Source organism: Coturnix japonica, chromosome 6, assembly GCF_054131305.1.
Source record: "Coturnix japonica strain WE chromosome 6, WE-NBRP24, whole genome shotgun sequence".
NCBI lineage: Eukaryota > Metazoa > Chordata > Aves > Galliformes > Phasianidae > Coturnix > Coturnix japonica.
The window spans coordinates 32,279,108-32,299,638 of record NC_140668.1 but is presented as its reverse complement, the minus strand read 5'-3'; the positions used below and the strand labels follow the sequence as shown (position 1 = coordinate 32,299,638).

The following is a 20,531-nucleotide window of genomic DNA, read 5'->3' as shown; positions in this document are numbered from 1 at the left end:
GGTCTTCAGAAGCACAAGCACATAATGATGTTCTTTGGTGCAGAAGCGTTCTTGTGGCAGAAGCATAATGCATTTGCAGGACTCTGACCTGTGCTCTGTTTTTAATCAAATACAATGAAAGATTTTTCCACAGTGTTGTTGTTGTTGATTGCCTCCCAAATATAGAAACATAGTTTAGTCTGTAGTCATTTAAATATTCAAGATATTGGAAACAAAAATAATCAGGAGAGCATTACTGCATGCATTTTAATTTCTGTCTGAACACATCCTTCTGTCAAAACAGCCTTGTGCAAAATGAACAAAAAGTAAAAGTTTGAATTCTTGTTCTGCATAGCTTGACAGTTTTTGGAAAGTCTACTTTAAAAATTTTGAAATATTTCCCTTTTCATGTCTCAAGTTATATCTTTAATGACAAAGATTAATCTCTTTGCAATAATCAGATCTAAGGGAAAACTCTTAGCAGTTTCAACATGGTTAGCATTTAACCCATTCTATTTGCAAGCAAGGCAGGGCAGGAAACCATTTTCCCACATGATTTTGGGAGGAATTCTAGGGAATTCTGTTGTTGTTTTGTTTCCTAAGTTAGGTAAAATAAATCATACTGGAGGAATAGCTTGGCTTTGCTTTTCATCTGTCTGGAGAACTATTCTATGCTTGTTCATCTTTTTGTCACAGTGTGCCTGTTGGATGGAAATTGCCCTGCAATTATTTTGTTTTCAGAATGTATTTCTGCTTTTGAAAACTTACCATACGTTTTCATGAGATGACACAGATACACAGTGCCAAATTCTACTCTTGTTTTTCCAGTGCAGTAGCAAGAATACAATTCCAAACCAGTAGCCTTTTGAATATGTATTCAATCTTACCAATCCAGTGTACCTTTCTGGCATTAAGCATGTGATTGTGTTTCCAAAAACAGGGCCTAGATCTGCTAACTCCTTAAAAAAGCAGGATTCGTCCTCTGTTCTCAATAACAGCTTTTGCATAACTAATACTCAATTGAAAAGAGAATGATCAAGCTGGGTATCCATTTAGCAGTGGAAGTCCTGTTCCTTCTTGGCCATACTGATAGGGATGTAGATAAGTAAAATGAAGAGTTTCAGCTTTTTTTTCTTTTCCTGGTAATCCTTGCGGGAAATTCTAGGGGTAAGAGAAACATGAATATTACAATAGAGTAAGTGTTCTTCAGCCATTATTCAACAAGTGACTTAATAAGCTGTTTTCAATGTCACATAATATACTTTCCAGATTTGAATGGTTTTGGCAGTTTTTTTTCACAGACATACAATTAAATTCAAAGTGTAATACAGAGAACTGCCTAAACTGGATGAGTTCAGTAAACCAACTTTGGCAGGGGCTTATTCCTTGAAAGAGATGGGATTTCTCTGGATTATGTTAGTACCAGTTGGTGTTTTAATTAAACCTCCATCCTGCTGTTGGGAAAGTAAGCCTTACAGTCGGTAAATTAAAAATAGCTCTTTCTTACTGGGGGAGGAGGAGAGGAAATGAGAAGGTGACACTTTGTGGTGCAGGAAGTTTCCCAATGAGCATAGAAGCAGCTCAGAGACAAGTGATGTTTCGTTCCTCCACTGTTTCCCCCGCCCCCTTTCTGCGCTTTGTCCCCCCTCTGCATTTACCCCAGCTGTTGCAGCTGTAGGGGATAAGAACTGCAGGCATCAGAGTGTGATCCAAAAGTCCACAATGCATCTGTTTCCTGGCCTGTGCATGATCTGCATCCCTGATCTGCAGTTTCAGAGGTGACTGTAGGAAAGTCAGAGATGGTTTCGTGAACATTCCAGTCCAACCCTTGAATGAAAAGGTCAAGCTGCATATAAATGTCATTTAACACTTACCTTTTGGCTGGGTTCTTGAAGTGACTTTTGTGAGTGCCAACACAGGGTCAGTCTTCCTATGACATTCAAAGTAAAAAATCCTAAAAACAAACAAAACAAAATAAAAATAACTTTAGTTTCATAGATATAATTTTAACTTGATTATTGCCACTGAACATACCTCTTCCAGCATAAAAATAAAAGCTTAGTGTGCCTGAGTGCTTCCAGAACTCATAAAGACAAACCTACAAACTTTTTGATGTTCATTATTCAGGAGAATATTAAAAATGTTTGTCCAGTCAAGAAAGACCTGGATCCAACTCCCAGAATACTAATTTGCCTTTTCAGTATTCACAGTGTACAAACTCCTGTCAAAATTTTGTTGTGGCTTGTTCCTTTGGGCTGAACATCTGCTTAATATCATACTCCTCATATGAGAACTGTAATAGCAGATGTTCAAGCACAGTCTTTCGACAAGAAATGAAAAAGCTCTAAAGCAAGTGAAACACTAATTGCTACAGCGCTCACTTTAAAGGCTGGAAATGTCCTTAGCTGTGTTGATGGGAAGGACAGGTGAGAGCAGTGTGAGTTTAAGGGGTCAGAGACCAGGCCAGCAGAAAAGAGGCAGAAATTCAGCCAGCTCCTGATTTCTCTGATTTCTCCATCTTGCTCTTGAACATTACTTTGGGAGCAAAATAATAAAGACATTAATTAATTACCATGTAATTAAAATTGAGCCAATTATTAGCCAAATCAAGTTCTGTAAAAATTAACTAAGAATTCAATGTAGAAGAATTTTATGAAGGCTGAGTATGAAGTTAATTAGAAAGATCTTAATGCTTTTTAGTTTTGAACATAGATTTAGAACCCTTGAGACCTATCTAACAAGAATTTCATATTCTGCTAATGATGAATCTGAGCCTGTAGAAGGTACAATGGTGAGTATTTGCACCCTAAGCCTTTGTTCTTGGGGAGCTGGCTGTTCAAAGTTCTGCTCTGCTGCTTAGTAGCTCCGCTCTGCAGACAGGCATGGATACTTCAGCTCTCCTGTATCTTGAAAAACAGAAGGTGAATAAGAGACAGAACTGCAGTCTGTCTGCTGCTTTGTTTTTGTGTTAAGTTCACTTCTCTGCTATAGCTTTGATTTTTAGTGTTATCTTTTGAATTACTGTGTAAGAGAAAAAATTTTAAAATAAAACCAGTTCTGCAGGTAATAGTTACATATAGATGCACTGGTTGTGCGTTTATGATAAACATATGAACTCAGTGCCTTTACTTGTGTTACAAGCAGAAACTTATATTGGTAACAATAACAAAGTAGCCTACTACTGTAGCTTCTGGTTTATCTACTTTGCAGTTTGTTATGGGCAGTGACTTTAGATCTGTTACAGAGTATCAAGAGAAACACATAAAATACTTATTGATTATTGATAAAGGCCGAAGAATTCTGATTTCTTTTTTTTTTATAACTAGTTTATGCACCATGAGCTGTTAACTTTTCTACTGCTCGTAACTTTTATCATCTTGCTTTCTTGGAGATTTTTAAGAATATTTTCTACGTGAGTCCAGGCAGGAAGGATAGAAATCTAGGAGCTGTAGTAATAGTTAGAGGGCAGAAGACCATACACAACAATATAGCCTCTGAGATTTCCATTTGAGAAGATGACAACAGAGTAAAAATGAATTTGACTGTCAGATTGCATGAGTTGTTGATTTCCCCCCCCCCCCCCCCCAAACAGATTAGTTAAAAACCTTCCACTCCTTTTTGCCTTGCAAATACAGTAGTACCCCTGACATTCAAGGAGAGAGTAATTTAATTTGCTATGCTGTCTTAATCAGGGACTTATGTGCAGCAAAATCTGACATTTTTATCTAGACCATATTATGTAAAGTAATGAGCTGGGGCACCAGGTTCATGTTACGACTGTTGACAGCTGATGTTTTTCGGTAAGTCATGCAGCAGCAGACGTTCCCAGCGTACTGCTGAGCTACTGCTGCAAGGGTGACAATGTGTAACAGTGGGGGTTGGAAAGATAAAATTGAAGTTGACATGAAAAGCGTGTGACAAAAGAGCCATATAGCTGGGGTGCCTCTAACTGGGAAATCTGTGAGAAAGCTGTTCAGCACTTGGCTGATATCCAAGAAGAGTTAGGTTATTCTTCTTACTGAAGATTAAGTAGATGAACACTTCTCAGAATTTCCAGTGGAAGGCTCATCGTGAACAGTTCAGTTCAGTTTGGGTCTATTTCTGCTCTTTTTTGCTTTTTGTACCCTTGAAATGCAAGGCTAATAAATAGGGCATGATCTCTTGCAGGTACCATTGCAGTGTAAGATGGTCTAAACTGTTGTTGCCCGATAGCTACAACAAAGTGATAGAAACAGAGATGGTTCTTGTTGGGCAGCTCTGAATCAAGAAATGGTGTTGACTTTGTAGTGAGTTCAGCAAGCTATGCTGAAGCCAAGAAACATGCAGCAAAGTGAAGCACTGTCAGCATTAGTTATGTCCAATGCTATTTGCAGCTTTTCTAGATCATCACTTCACTTAGAAACTTATGGGAACACAGGCCAGAGCACAGGAGTTATGTGCTCATTGTGACCTAGCCAGCTGAATTAACATGGCTATATTTCCTACAGTGTGGAGATCCTGAAAGCTCTCTGTTAAGCAGAGTGCATTATAATAATTCATTTTAGGGTGACAAAAATTTCTGTTCTGCCGAGATGTCTACTGACTTGAAAATTGTCATTCTTAAGGTAGGGGTCACAACCTTCAGTGGCACTGCAAACCATACCAAAGTGTAAGTAAGTATTTATGCTTGTGTAATGAGGCTGAAGAAAGTGGAACTTATTGCCATAAGGCTTTTCATGGGTTGTCTGCACTGTTCTGAGTAGGAGCAGCTTTTGATTCTGCATTGGTTCTCCAAATCCTGCCCTTTCTTCAGCCTTTGTTTTGGGCCTTTAAAAAGCTTATTTTAAGAGGATGAGAAAATTCATATCTTCAGATGGATTCTGCTGATTTCTGTCTCTCAATCTATTTTAGTTCAGATTAATATTGTCTTCAGATCCTGTGATAAATTTTTGAAATAATAGAAAAAAACTCAGTAGGGCCCTAACTGGTTTCCAGTGATTCATTCAAGCAACATATTTAAAAATCATGAAATAAAAGAAAAAATAAAGAGAACAAGAGCAAGGGGAGCCTTTAGAACATGTATTGCCCATTTTACCTGGTTGCCAGAGCATTTTCATGGTACATAATTAATAGTAAGGTAATTGTTGGTGAAGAACTCAGTGTTTAAGTAAATTCCTTAGCCAGCTTTCTATAGTGCTGCAATTCTTAGTACAATTTTAAGTTAACAATGGTGTTCCCATTTGGATTCTGAACTGCTGGTTTGATAAATTATATATGAATTTAAACATGTACTTCATTCTCTTCTTATCTCTTAATTCTTTATTCAACATCCATGTAATAGAGCACAAAGACAATTGACATTGTTTACAATTTGAATTTTTAGACATTTATAACTTCAGGAGTATCGGAGATCAGATGTTCCTTTATCCAAACAGGGAGTCAAATTGTCTATTATAATGCTAGAGATCATTCCTATAACGTAAATGGTAGCCCTGGAATGCACAGATGCAATGCAAATCAAGATTCAAGGAGGTCTCAGTGTCGTACAGTCTGTACATTGTCCCTGAAAAAAAATAAGAGAGCTAAAGCAAATTTCAGCATAAGTATTATTCCACTTTTCTTAAACTACTTCTTAGTGATCTTTTTATCATGCACTAAATTCTTACTCACTGTCAACTCACTACGCTTTCTTTTTCAGTAAAGAACAGTTGTGTTATGCAACATTTCTGTGTAGATCCTGGCCTGGTTCTGTAGGCCTATTTTGAGAAAATGCATCTGAATAAAACTACATTTTTGGTGATGCTGTGTCTTCCCCCAGCAGTTTACATTCCATCGCTATTTATATGACTCAATTTTACACTTTGTGTTTTTGGCAGATGGAGAAATGATTTTCCTCACATTTTTTATACTGTGAAGAGTGTTACAGAAGCTATTTTGGAAATACCAGGCAGAGGAGTCTTGGATTGGTTTATGTATGCATCACATATAAAAGGCAATGTCCTTCCAGTGCAGATGATAATAATTAGCGTTGTTCCAAATGGATTTATGCCAACACAAAATCCTCTATCACGATCATCTGTAACAGGAACCTCAGCTGGCAGAAGCATTGAAAGCAATAAAGATTAAATGACTGTGTGAATTGTCCCTCCAAATTAAAACTGATGAACACTGGCAAAAAATAAGAGAACTCACACCAGTGTTACCTCTGACACTTGCTTCTGTCCTGGTAACAATGAGACAAAATGCTGTTGTCTGGAACTCCCAGTATGTTCCACCTGACATAGATTCACTCCCATTAACAACTAGAATTGTTCAGGGTAGAAAGTCTTCCATGAGCTACAAAATCTCTTCAAAATAATATTCATGGCAATGCTTCCATAGTATGTGATTTGTTACTGTTCTAGAGCAGGTTATTATCAAAGCTGCAGTAACATCAAACCCTCCCCATATTCATGAACTATTGCTGAATTCTGAAAACAAAACAAAACAAAACTTGTAAAAACAAACAAATGAGAAAAAAACAATACAGTGAGGATTTGAAAAGTATTTTATTGTATAATGTTAACTGATTGAATACAGTACAGATGAGCCTATGTTTCATTCAGATGATTCACAGTTTATTGTCTCACAGTGACCTATATGACACAATTCTAAAATACAAATTCTTTCCTGCAGTTTATATGAACCTCTAGAACTGTACTAAACAGGAATTGTTTTTATGATTTCGAGTTGTCCAAACCTAATCTCTTGAATTCACAAACACAAGAGAAGTTCTGATTTGTAGGTCAGAGTATGCAAAAAAGCACAGCTGTTAACCATGACCTTGGGGAGGCAGCTGCAGTTGCATTGCAACGTCTTTGTAACACGTTGCACTTTGTGAAAAGACGCATCTCGATCTCTGGATTTCTATCGCATCTTATATTTATTATTGACAGAATTAAATCTTGAAAGTCAATCCAGATGAAGGGTCAGTCCACTCCCAGTCATTCTGAAAATGTAGGACAACCAGAAGGCAAAAGCTTTGCAAATGCACTGGGAGCAAGACTAAGTTGTATTAATAGCTTTAATATAAGCATAAATAGGTATGTGTCAGATTTATGCACATTGGTTTGGACAATTTTGCAGCAAGGTTTTCACAACTCAGGCATTTTCTTTAGTGTTGAAAGATAAAAGCTTCAGTGTAAATAGACATCTGGTGATGGGCTCTCGACTGTGGTTAGACATTCCAGGGATGATAGTGTGCCAGAAAGTAAGGCTAGTGCTACAAGGCCAAATCCAAATAAAAAGTATCATCAGGTAAATGGAAGCTTTGGCTGCAGGGCAGAATCACTTGCTTTAGATCTCACTCAGATCACAAAGCAAACACCTCTCTCCACGAGATGACTGATGTGACCTGTTAGCAGCAACATACACTGAAACCAACAGTCAGCTGCCCCAGCAGCACATCAGGAGACTAAGCCCAGTCAGAGCTGTTTGTTCAAGCTCGGGGAAACTCACACTGAGGTGTAGCAGCTGATGCTATTTGTCTGCTGCATGGGAAGGGGTACCCTCTGTAAGATCATACAAAGAGCCCCCAGTCAGTGGAACAATCTCTTTAAATAATTAGACTCAGCTAAGGGGAGTGGAAAGAGAGGGGTCCTGTGTTTTTTGAATTGTAAGAAATGAGTTTATGGAAGAATGTAAAGATAATGTGTCCTTTATAGAAGAATTTATAAAGCATATGCAGTTAGCCTAATTCATTTGCCGAGGCATGACTAATTTTTAAATTCATGAATAGCAAATAGGTAGAAATCATGGAGACACAGTAATTTTAACACAGGACTTGAAAACTATAGCAGTGATGCAGGCCACAGTAACCCACAGCTGGAGTCTTTCAGACAGCCTTGCCAGGCTCCTTTGAAATTCCCAAAGCCACTGAAAGGTCTTTACAGGCTTGTGAGTAGATGGGAAAATTACATTGCTCCCAAAAAAGGACACAAACAAATAAGAAACAAGATGCAAACAACAAGCAGCAACAAAAACCCACATTTGCTCACTGGCTGTCATAACAGGCCTTCAAGCCTGAAGAGAAGTAAGAAGCTGAACATTACAGGTTTCAGTTCATTAGCATGGACAAAAACCTAACAGACTAAAGGTATTATTAGAGGTCTGTTTCTGCTAAAGCTGACAAGAGAACTAGGTTGAAGATGAGCAATAACATCAAGATATGCCTTTCCAATATCAAAACAGGAATTACGTATAAGGACTGTCTGCTGAAGAACAGGACAGAGCATTCCTGATTCATTTCATTCCAGAACTGCAGCGTGCGTATCTGCATAGATCAGCTGAAGTCTGTAATTAATGTTTCATACAGCGAAAAAAAAGATCAGTAGAAAAATACTGCTCTCTCATTCTTTATCCACACTATGAAAAAAGCACAGTTTATTATAACAGGAAATAATACTTTATTATAAAATCTGCATGTAAACAAGTAACAAATTAATTGAGTAACAGGTAATGGAAGTGCAAATTAACTTCATAAAATGATATCTGTTCCGTATTTAACTATATATATATATAAATATGTTTTCCTTCCATTCTAATGTGGTTCTACTTCCTCCCACCCCACATTTAAATTTAAAAAGATTTATCATTGCTTACTTTATACTAAAAAGAGTGTACGAGCCTGCGTACAAGTTTAAGTTTTGCTCTGCAAATGAGACAAGTCTGTGGTGACACTCCTTTCTTATCTTTGCATCTCTGGTATCCACAGGACAAGAGGATGTATGTAACATATTTACATAGTGAAAATGTGGGCATGTCAAGCCACTTAATTAAAGTTAGTTCATTTACTTGTATACATTGAAACAAACCATTCATCAATGAAGCCAACATTGTAAGGTAACTTCCAGACTTGCTTGTGCACCTTAAGGCATTAATGAGAATCTCAATTGGTAAGTCATTGTTTTATCACCATGAGGATTGTCCATATACTTCTCAACAGCCAAATGCTTGTTCACCTCCAACATGCAACATCTGGCCTTGCTGAAAGCTTCTAAAGCACAGATAGGTCATGGCAAGACTTGGATTTTGCTTTGAAAGCCATCTTCTTGTTGTTCTTTGCAACAATTCTCCCAAGAAATCGCTTTGCCTTTTTGCCTATGCTTTCTCTTCTTTTTGTGTTGGCCATTCTCCTGGCGTTGTCTTCTTTACTGTCTTTGCGAAGTCTAATTTGCCGAACAATACCTTCAAACAGGTCCTTGACATTATGATGAAGAGCAGCTGAGGTCTCAATGAACTTGCAGTCAAACACAACAGCACAGGCCCGTCCCTCTGGATGGAAAGAAAAGAAGGGAGATGAGTAGAGACTGATGTTTTCTCTTCATATATACTAGCAGGAAAAAAATAGGTTTACTTAAAAAGAAGGGAAAGGGTCTTCAACACCAAAGAGCTTTATTACGCAGCAGTAAATTATAATAATTGCAGCCATGGTTTTGTCCCCATACTCCCAATTCTTTTGTTGTGGTGTGGTCAGAAGTCTCACTTGACCAGTGATGCTGACTGTAAGGCAAAAGTAGCCCTATAGGTAGACCATCCCAGTATCATTTAAGATCTATTAAGATCTAAGCTGATTTCAGGGAAGGACTTGATGCATGCTTGCTGTCTGATAGGAAAGACTGTGAGGTACAGAAAGAAGAGCTAGTTGCTATTTCTTCTGGAAGTTGCTGAGCAATCACACACCTCAGCCTTGCTGTAAGAAGTGAGAGCCTTCCACATCAGGCACAAATGAAGCTGATGCAGATCAAAAGGTCACGCTGTTATATAGGTTACAGCAGAGGTCATAATGTTGTCAACTACTAGATTTGATTAGGACTGTGCTCAAAATAGACAGCGCTCTGTCCCCAATGTTCCAGAGGTAGACGTGTAACCCTGCAACATTGCTGCATAGCATATTTCCATGTCCACCTTGTGGTGAATAATGACAAAGCTGCCAGCCTGAATAGAACAATGTCACTTCTAGGACAGGTGAACTATGCACTGCCACCAGCCTGCAGAGAATGAGAACCTCCTGATGAGCTCCAGTCAAATCCCCACACAGACATTTAATATATGAAGTATGCCAGAACCAGACCACAAGAAATGGTTCTTCAGCATCAAGACACCAATATTTCCACAGTATTCTTCCCAGAGGAAGGAAAACCAAATTTTAATATGTGAAATTAATACTTGGCAGTTGTTACTGTACTCGGTTGCTGAAACACACGCTGGAACAGAAAATTCTCACCACAGCTGTAGGTGACATACAAAAAGACTGTGTGAGCCTTGTCTTTCCAACTCACCACAAAACTGATGGAAGCACTTCTAGAGGAAAGGGCTGTACTGCTACTGTGGGATCACCATTAGCAAAGACTGCCTGGGTTCTATGACATGGCACTCCTGTCCCTTAAGGAGGCTACCAAATCTTGAGACTAACAACTGCTACATGCAGTAAAACTGCAGCTTCAGCCTATTGCTCTGTGTAGCTCTGAAGCTGCGTGTCTCCTCTACTGCAGTTTGGAGCCTGGCTCTATGTACGAGTCTTCCCTTGCTGTTCTCCCTGGTGCAGAGTCCCCAGCGTGAACCAGCTCGTTTGATTTCTCTGGTGTGCCTCCAATCATACATTTTTCTACATCAAGCCCGGACCAGCTCTGCTGATCATTATCCTGTCCTGCCTTTGCAACTAATTTAGACCTTATTATATAAATGAATGGTATCTTACCATCGACTGAGACTTCCCGGGACCTGACCAGGTCGCTTTTATTGCCCACAAGAATAATAGGAATGTCTTCTGTTTGCCTTGCTCTTCTTAGCTGGATCCTTAGTTCAGAGGCTTTTTCAAAACTAACTTTGTCTGTCACTGAATAGACAATGATGTAGGCGTCTCCCATCTTCATGCAGTGGTTCTGAAGCCATTGGCTGTCATCCTAAAACAAAAGGAGGCAAAAAGATTTACTGCACTGAAAATGATATTCGGCACTATCTAGTTAATGATTTCAGTATTTTAAACATCTGATATTTTTATTTGCTTTATCTACTTATAAACAGCAAAAGTAAACCAGCCTGCAAGAAGTTTTCTTAAAATCTTATTGTTTCTAGAACTAACATCAAGTCAGCACCATCACATTGTCAGTCTCCAGTTGTACAAGAATTCCCTGGGGCTGCCAATGTGAGCGTTATTCAAAGCACTGAGAGATTCACAGCCCAAGCCTAGTCAGGTTTCTAAAAAACTTGTCTAGCTATGAGAAAATAATTGCGAGGGAGAATAAAGGCAGCATGAATTCCGGTTTTTCACCGTTTCAGTGCTACCCATCTGACAATAAATAGCCAGACAGAGTCGTTCCGTTGCTACACATTTTTGGAGCAAACCACCGATCGGTCCATAAAGAAAAAGTATCTTCGAGCTGCAAGTACCTGTTCCCAGATATCAAACACCACGAGAGACGCTTCTTCTCCATCGACTATAATCGATCTGTCGTACGTGTTTCCTGGAGGGAAGACAGTGTTCGTTAAATCGCCGTCACCCCGCGCCCGGACGCCCCCGTTCCCCTCCGGGTTGGGGATTCCGCGCTGCCCGCGCCCTCACCGGCTTCCTCCGCCTCCGCGCCGTCCTCTACGCCGCCGAAGATGCGGGCCAGGCTGGTCTTGCCGACGCCGTGTTCGCCCAGCAGGATCACCTTGTAGAGCCCGCCGTCAGAGTCGCTGCCCGAGGAGATGACGGAGTCGGAGGAGTCGGAGGCCCAGCTCTCCCGGTGCGCCTCGCCGGGGCTGTACGAGGTACAGCGCACCAAGCCCGACAGCTCGTCCTGCGGCAGGGCGGCCCGCAGGTCCCGCTCGTCCACCGGCATGCTGCGCCGGTGCAGGTGCTGGTGCACGGAGAAAGGCATGCTGCCGCGCCGCTTGTCCAGGTAGCGCAGCTTGTCGCCGCGGTTCAGAGTCATGGGGACGCCGGGCTGCGAACGCGGAGGAGAGAAGAGCCGTCAGAGCCCCGCGCTCCCCGGTCCGGTCCGGCCCCGCACCGCCGGGGAGCGCCGCCGCGTGTGTCCCGCCTTACCTCGCTGCTCGGAGGAAGGCCAGGAGGGATTCCCCGCGAATGCTGCTGCCGTCTCCGCCTCGCCTCTATTTATGGCTGTGCCGCCCGGCCCTCCCCGCCGTGACGCGCGCCGCTCGGCTGCCTGCCAGAGCCCGTGGGCTGCCGCGTCCGCCCACGGAGCCTCAGTGCGCAGCGAAGCGGAGCGGCACGGAGCGGCGGGGGCGGGGAGCCCGGAGCGGGGAGCCCCGGCGGGGGCCGCCCCCCGGAGGAGCCGCCGGTGCCTTCCGCGATGGGAAGGGAGGGGAACCCCGCGTCGGTGGGGAACCCCGGCTGTGCACAGCCCCGCCCGGGCTTTGCTTTCCCGAGGCTGCGCCGAGGGGAAAATGAATACGGGGCTCGTTGTGCTCTGTGCCACGGCTCAGGAGCCGTATTGTCTACAACACTGTTAGGAAGAACGTTTGCAAGTGTGCAAAATTTGCGTCGCTTCGTGCTTGTATTACTTAATGTTCAGGAGAGGGTGAGGAGATAAGCCCCGGTGCTAGGTGCTGTGCTGGCACAATACAAACGCTTGCTGCATGCCGCGTTAACGGTTTCAGAGGCCGGTTTAAAGCATAAAGGTCAAATTCTTCCCTTGATTTCATCTGAGCAGCAAAAGTGAGGCTGTGAAGGTTTTATCTTAAGTAGCACAGTCATTACCGTGTGATCAAGTGAGGAAAGGGCCGAGCAGATAGCGCTGCCGTGCTGAATGGCTCAGCCCAGCACCGTGAGCACAGTTTATTGTTTTCTTAGCAACCGCGACGCTGTGGACATCTTACAGCCAAAATAGCTCTGGCTCCAGCTCCCAAAAGATTACAGCCTGGTCAGTGCGGGAAAATCCCTGTGACTGTGTAGGGACCGTTGCCACCAGATTAGTAAATGCTTAGGGTAATAAATCAGCAGCTGAAGCAAGTTTAAAGAAGGCAAGGAGATAGGGAGGTGATGGAAAGTAATAAATGGACATAGAGAATCAGGTAAAGGAAAAAAGAGTCTGGGGCTGGGCTGTGCAGTTGCACGGACAATGAAGTACTGCACAACAACTGATGAACATCTTTTCCTTATAACACGTTCACTTTGTGAGGCTACTTAACTGCGATAAGAGAAACCCGTAAATGCTCGAAAGGGTCTGGCTGCAGGAAATGGACGGGTTATTTCTTCCTATGAAAGCGAGTGAATGTTTTGTTATTTTCGGGAGCTAATTATAACTCTCCAGCCCATGCTCTTGGGGTGGCTTTGACCCCTTTGCCCTGATAACTGCAGTTTAAAGTGTTAATGTGGCAGTTAAAGATCACCGAGTGCTTGCAGCGCTGCTCTGCCTGTCTCTCAGAACTCAGAACAGCCCCGAAATAGCCGCGTCAGTTCCAATTGTCGGTCTGGTTGTTAGAAGAGGTGAGTGCTTCAGTGAAATGAACAGAACACATTGCCGTGGTTTACATTTTAAATCATATTTAGAAATGTATTAGCATTTGAGAAGCATGTTGGTAACTTAAGTTGGGTGATCTGACATCTACCAAACCGCCTCGATTAACCCGTGTGATTCTGTGTTTTTATGCAGCCAGGTGGGTAAATATACTCCCAGAAATGTTTGGTTTTTTTTTCTTTCAATTAATTTTATAAAAAATTGAGTATTTCTGCCTCAGATTCTCACCTGGAAATACTCTGAGTGGTTTTATGGACTTTTTGGACCAGCCCGTCCTGCTGGATTCACTGTGTGTCAGGGCCAAATTTTAGAATCTGGAGTATAAAGTATTTTATTTTCTGTGTGTAAGGAAAATCTGGAAGGCATCAGAACTAAACATACTGTGCTGCTTCTATGCACGTGTAGCATTACTGATCAAAACCCAGCTAAAAACCAGGAGCCATTTTTTATTCCTGCTCTTTTGTTGATGAATATTGCAAATGTTTTCATGATGTAAATGCAAGATAGAGATCTTGCAGCCAAAAATAAAATAAAATAAAATAAACCCACAAAAAGCAGAACAAAATGAAACAACAACAAAAAGAACAAGAAAGGCATATAAAAATGCTAAGTAAAAACTTTAAGAGAACAGTATTTCAGCAGGAAGAGAATCTGAAAATAGAAAATAGCTTACAGAAGTTCAGGAGCACATGGCAAATGTTTTGTTTTGTGCCAGCAGCCACGTACACGTAATGAATTAATGGTCAGAGAATACAATCACAGTTACAGGATACTACGGGATCTGGCACTGGGTTCTGCAAATCATCCTTCAGCAGAAAGTGAGTCGGCCCTGGATTAGGTCCTTGTTCCTAGAGGGATGACTGCAAGTCATCTGGAGGAGTGCGGTGCCAAGGCGGGTAGGGCTGTTCTCACCCTGTAGAATCAGAGAGGGAGGGATCACAGGGGTCACGTAGCTGCTTTATCTCCCTTGATCCTGATAGATCCAGCTATTTTGTGAAGTTGGAAGGAATTAACAGATCATTCAGGTTAATCACTTGCGACATATAACGTGCTCTTTCACACAGCATGTAATTGTTTGTTATTTGCTATTGCTACATATATATATTCCTGCATACGTTACTGCAGCAGGTAATGATTTTGGTAGGATGCATATGAGACCACACAGATGCAAGATGCTGATTTAAATTTCTTTCATGGACTTTCAGACCCCCTCCTTTCTCAGCTGCCCTCCATCTCCACTTCCACAAGATGTTATTTCTAATAATAGTAACTGTAATTTGTTTTTATGTAAAACAAACTTGTCTTGTTTTTCTATTCTTATTTTCCATTGTACTAGCTGCTACTGGCCTAAGGTTTGTTTTAATTAAATGAGTGCTTCTGTCACATACTGTACTTGATATTTTTAGTAAGCCGAGTGTACTGTTCATTATATATTGAAATGGAAGCAGGAAATTTTATTATTTCTTTCAATTTTACATGGAGCCAGGCCTGGAGTCTCAGTGCTGAAGGTAAGGTTCTGCTCCAGCAGGCATGGCAGATTGGAAGTACACTGAATTGAGGTTATCACTGTAGCAGTGCTACCATCTGTGCTTGAGTCCCAGGTGGCTCTTGAGCAGTTCAGATGTTTATTCCCTGCAGCAGCCACATCATAACCAGCAGCAGAGCTGCAGTCAGGGACCACTGTCTATCCAGATCTTCACTGTGCGGGAGGACGGAATAAGTTTTAATGAAAGCAACAAGGAAATTCTGCTGAGGCCAGAAGCACTGAGTCGTCCTTGATTCCAGGTACCCAGTTTAATTCCATTCCAATTAGCAGGGTGTTGTGGGATCCTGCAGGAACCACTGGAGTCTCCCATTTTTGAATCAATCCAAAATCTGCTCTTTTGCATGGCTTCTGAGCATCTGTGGTATCTGTCCTATTCTTCTCAAGGAAGAATTTGATCTGAGACTCACAGAAATACCAATGTCCTGTATTATGGGAAGCTGAGCACCAAGTTCTCTAAAATGGATAACATTTTGTTTCATTTAGTTTCACTTCATCCTCGTACAATTTTCATTTTATTTCAGTTGTCCTTTATTTAAGGTGACTTTTCTTGTAGTTCACTGTTGCTAACCATCCAGTCTCCTTTTGTCTCCCTCTCCTCTTTCCTCTCTCCTCATTCTTTTTTCTTCCTCTCTTTCCCATTTGTTCTCTAGCTTTTGAGAAGCATCAGTGTTCCTTTTTAGTGCACTCTCTTGGCCTCAGTACATTTCATCATATGGAAGATGTAAAACATGCAGTGTGATCCTGTTGTTCCAGTTATTTATTTCTGTGGTAATAAAGCTTGTGCTTGGAGTTTCTTTCTGCTATACTAGGTGCGGGGTGCATTTTGTGGTTTAAATGACAAGCCCAAACTTTGCAGAGGGTACAATCATAGCTAAGAACATATAAATTGGTACCTATCCACTTTCCCTTTGGATTTTCAGGTGGAAAAGGAGAATTCTGGGGGAAGAATTAACTGTGATTCTACCTCATCGGTGTTTATTCAAGGTTAAATGCCATATTATAAACTGCATTTATACTTTTTACATCAAGGGATTATCAATGAATTCTAGTTTTTGTTTTAGTTGTTGTCTTACACCGGAATCGTTTCCCATTTGGTAACAAATAATAGAAATATTCGGAGCAGCCCAAAGACTGGATTAGCAGATTGAGGCTTGGGAAAGTATTGTTCTCAGTTTGTCTCTATGTTGGTAGTTGTGTGTGTTTCTCCTCTTCTTAGGTTTCAAGTCATCTGCAGTGCCTCAAGTCTAATTAATCAGCCATTATGTAGGTGAAGTTATTTCTACACAAACTGCAGAGATATCCACAAAGGACTGTTCTTGCCAAGTTACAGGAAGTATTACTCTTGCAGAAGCCTGAGTTTGGCTACCTCCCAAATATCTAGACTAAAAAAGAAATAGCAGCTGTTATTATTATTTTAATTACAAAACTGAGAGACTCAGGCCAGTGGGAGAAGAGACAGAAGCAATGGGAGGAAATGTGTTTTTTTTGTTTGTTTGTTTGGTTTTTGTTTGTTTGTTTGGTTGGTTTTGCTTTGATTTTTTAATTTTTTTTTTTTTTAACATAAGCAGGATAAAAACAGCTATAGGGAATGAAGAAAATACTTTTTCCTTATCCTACTCTTTGTACAACAGTGTGAACATGGTCTAATTTTTTTTCTCTGCACAGCCCTGTGATTTCACACATGCTAGTAACTGTGTGCTGAACAGATACACACAAGTGGTTCTGTTTGTGTGTTGTATGTACATAAGTACTAGACCTCTCATGTAGCATCTGGTGGGAAGGCAGGACAAACCCAGGACAGCTCAGTGCATGCAGTGCACCCAAATGACCAGAAGACGTGGAGCCAGGATGCACCCCTTCCCAGCCCCCATTTAAGGGCTGGCAGTGGAGGTGAGGATCTTGCTGGAGATCCCTGCCTACCTGTGGCCTTCTGGAGCTAAGCAGACTCTTTCCTTTGTTTCTGTGCATGCCACTGTTGTGTTTGAGGATATTCTTGCTTGCTGCAGCCTAGGATCTTGCTGCTCTGCTGTTGTTGCTGAGCTTTCTGTCCTGTTACAGATCCTTTCGCAGTTACTTAGTTACCTCCCAGCTCCAGACCAGAAATTCTAAAGCTCACCCATCAGCACTAGAAAAAAATGTGCTATTGTTTGTATTTTTAGATACAGAAGCATAGATTGGGTAAACTTTAAATCTGATGTTTTTAATGTAAAATAAATGTCTCCGTCTTTCTTAAATGAAAGACTGTAAAAATAATTTGGGATAGGACTGATTGGAAATGTGCTTCATCTTCCTGCTACTCTGCATTTCTCACTGCTTTGAGTAATCTCAAAAGCTTCCAGTACTTGATAATCCTCATGACCAGCTGAGCCAGGTGAATCACCCCTCTGAAAAAAAGAAGTTGCCCAAGTGGCGTATCTAATTTCATTTTTCCCTGTACAGTTCACAGCCGCTTTTTGACAACGTACCAACAAAATATCCTGTTATAATATACTGGGGAAGAGAATTCCATCTGAATCTGACTACAGATTTGCACTTACTTAGGTTTCTTAGATTCACTTTCTTATTGATATGGTAACCGCTTGTGCTATACCATGCTATAGGTACAAGGCTTGGAATTGGATATCACATTGGCTTCCCCAGGCACTACCAGATGGATTCATTAGCACATACTATATACAATCAGCTGTTCATTCCTATTGCATTTCGAGTTTGGAGTAAAATCAGAACATGATGTAAGGTGTTTCTATAATTACTTTATTTTGCTACCCTTAATTCCTTTCTTTCAATAGTAAACTTGTCATGGCCAACGTGCATGACATGCATCGTCCATCCATGACTGGAATGCTAAATATCTTGTTACATCCTTGTAGGATGTATACTCCTTAGTCTGGATTTCAGAGGCCCCTTCCACAAAATATCTAGCAGTCTGAAACTGTGAAAAAGCTTCTGAATTTACACACTGGAATAGATGCTCGGTTTAAAGAGTGGGCAAAGTAAATGTCTGGTTGTCCTACTGAGAGGTATGTAGTGGTAAGGAAGCAATTCGCAATGTAAGATTTATCACTTACCAGCAGTAGCTCTTGGTAAGGGGAACAAATCTATTTACAATAACAAATAAGTTGAACTGTGTCAGACTCAGCTTACATCCAGTTTCCAGCAGTCAGCAGCTGATATCTGAGGAACTGACAGTAACGACATGATAAGCAGTTAAAGCAGCATCCATATGCCTGCCATCTATTCCTGTTGTTCAGAGGATACTGATGTATATTTCTACATATTCTAATCACTTTTAACCCATATAAACCTTTTATAATCTTCAACACCTCCACTTGCTGTACTGTTAAGCAATGGGGTAATTTTTTTCTTCATACATATGATGATTTTATATTTTCCTTTAGAAATTGCCTCCCAGCTGAGGAATCTCATGTATTCAGTTACTCATGTAAACCTATTCCTTAATTACTCTTCTCTGAATATTTTCTATTTTTCAGTGCATCTTTTTAGAAGTGAGGGGATGAGAAATGCAGATTATTCAAATTGCAGGTCAACGTGGATTTATGAAGTGGGAAGAGATGCTTTAGTATTTTGTTTAGTCCTGAAAAATCCTAGCATCCACTTACTCTTTTTCAGTTAGGCATTAAGTAACATTTTCATGGACCTACTGTAATTGTCTTTTATTGAGGAACTAATATTTAATTAGCCAGGAAATTGGGTAGAAAACAGTCTAAAGCTGCCCTTGGCAACCCACAGAACCCATTTATTCCATATGACTACAGAACAAGGTCTTCAAAAGTTGCTTGTTGGCAGGCGTCTTCCGCTTAGTACTGCAGAAAAGTCACAGAAACTTGTAGAAGGAAAAGTATAATTGTAAGGGAAAACTTTTCTGCAGCAAGAGATTATAGTGAGAGTGCCAGCAGTGTGGCAGACTGCATCAGGGATGAGGCATTAGTTATGTTCAACACACTACAGAGATATCAAGAAGACTCGGGGATATAGAGACTGAAAATCTGGATTATATTTAAGTAATGAATAATCCCAAATAAAATCACTGCATTACGGATGCTTCCATGGATGTGGCAGGTGAACAAGGAGAAGTGTCCTTGCTAAAAAGAACCCAAAGTACAATGAAAATCTTTGGGCTTCAGGCATTTTTAATGGTTGGTCTTAATTTTCCAAAAAATCAAAGCTACCTATATTCAGAGAAGAGCTTAGTGATCAGCCCTTTGCTAATGAAATTCAGTAGAGTCTCTGCCTTTCATGGCATTTTTCTTCTTTCACAGTTTTGGAAATGAGCACAGAATCAGGCCTTGACAGCCTTTTCCCTTCTCCACACTTACTCACAGCAGTAATTACCATAAACCAAGCAAATGGTTCCTTGGCATCCGAGGTTTCACGTCAAAAGCATCATCTGTGACTTCACTGCCTGCTCACTCATCCAGGGCGGTGAGGAGAAAATGGTCTTTATTTCAGCAATTAATGTAAAAGACCCTCACCACGAGGAGTATAGTAAATCACATTTCTTCAAAGGCTCTTTCTTTTCACAGTTGCCCTACCCTGCGCATAATCTTTCTTTCATAATCTTTACCAAAAAAAGGACTATATATTTGCATTACTCGTCTGCCCAAGCACATCAGCACCCCCAGAAGAATTCAGATGAACTACAGCCTTCTAAGGTAACAGCAGCATGTAGCTAGGCAACAAAAGAAGAATATAGTATTTTTCAGGAAGGAGGGCTTTCCTCGATGATCTCATCCAGATGCAGTGCTCTTTTCCTTATAAGAAGAAAACTGCTCATTGGAAAAATGAGTCTCTCATCCTGTCATCATCAAGTCATATCGATATATAGGCTGCTCTTGATGAACTGGAAGAGAAAATAATGATGTATTGTATGCAGTATCTATTTATCTCTCTATATTTGTTACATGTTTGTAATTTCATTTATGAAGGCTAAAAACCACAAAAATTCATTTCTGAAGTCTAAAAACCATAAATGATTTTATGGCAGATTTCATTAACCATCATCCTAACTAAAATGGAATGCTTCAATAATTACTAAGTCAGCTGAAATAAATTGTGTGTCACTTCAGTGGCAATTGTCAGCACTAAGAAAGAGATTTTGCTAGTGGAAAAGGCACCTGGTTATGTGTCCTGTCTGTCACTGTATGTAGTGACAGAATGGTTGTGAGTCGTGCACACTGGTTTTATGATTCTGAAAGGGTTCAGGTAAGGGAAAACCAAAAATAAATTGATCTGGACTAACAGAAGCAGCACAGGCACTGCTTGCCATTGTGCCCCAAGCAGACAAGCAGGATAAGTAGCTCCTCAGGTGCAGTCACAGTCTGATGGGTGGGAACGCAGTGGACTCTGAATAAAGCCGTTTGCCCCTGGTACTCAGTAGGTCTGTGCTGGTAGGATCTCAGGACAGCCGCCGACCCCTGTGAAATCATAGCACCATCTACCGGGGTAACACTAACCTGAGCATCGTTACAACCCATGATCACATCCGAAGCTGTAAGCAGGTA

The 20,531-nt window shown here is 40.9% G+C and overlaps 1 protein-coding gene and 1 long non-coding RNA gene across 4 annotated transcripts in view; one reads left to right on the top strand and one right to left on the bottom strand.

The window, feature by feature from the left end:
• The window catches only part of LOC107319332 (uncharacterized), a 55,171-nt gene that overhangs the window by 31,279 nt on the left and 3,361 nt on the right, over positions 1 to 20,531 (top strand). Inside the window, exon 1 of one of the 3 annotated variants that reach the window (XR_004308667.2) lies at positions 13,311 to 13,432. The exons of 1 other annotated variant lie outside the window; for it this stretch is intronic. This is a non-coding gene — a long non-coding RNA (uncharacterized LOC107319332). Of the gene's footprint in view, positions 1 to 13,310; positions 13,433 to 15,118; positions 15,249 to 20,531 lie in introns of those variants that run through there. One more of the 3 variants, XR_014947552.1, reaches the window with a different exon arrangement.
• RRAD (RRAD, Ras related glycolysis inhibitor and calcium channel regulator) lies at positions 8,379 to 12,072 on the bottom strand. The gene is made up of 5 exons (XM_015874063.3): positions 12,029 to 12,072; positions 11,561 to 11,927; positions 11,389 to 11,462; positions 10,697 to 10,901; positions 8,379 to 9,270 (listed from the first exon to the last, which is right to left on the bottom strand). Exons 2-5 carry the CDS (start codon positions 11,913 to 11,915, stop codon positions 8,993 to 8,995), a joined length of 912 nt encoding a protein of 303 aa, XP_015729549.2. The 5' UTR covers positions 11,916 to 11,927; positions 12,029 to 12,072; the 3' UTR covers positions 8,379 to 8,992.

What these genes read in the sequence shown, in the direction of transcription:
- RRAD (XM_015874063.3), bottom strand. Translation starts at nt 11,915, where the DNA reads ATGACTCTGAACCGCGGCGACAAGCTGCGCTACCTGGACAAGCGGCGC. An exon ending in TGTTTGATATCTGGGAACAG is followed by an intron (nt 10,902 to 11,388) that starts GTACTTGCAGCT and finishes CTTTTGTTTTAG; the next exon opens with GATGACAGCCAATGGCTTCA. An exon ending in CCGGGAAGTCTCAGTCGATG is followed by an intron (nt 9,271 to 10,696) that starts GTAAGATACCAT and finishes CTTTCCATCCAG; the next exon opens with AGGGACGGGCCTGTGCTGTT.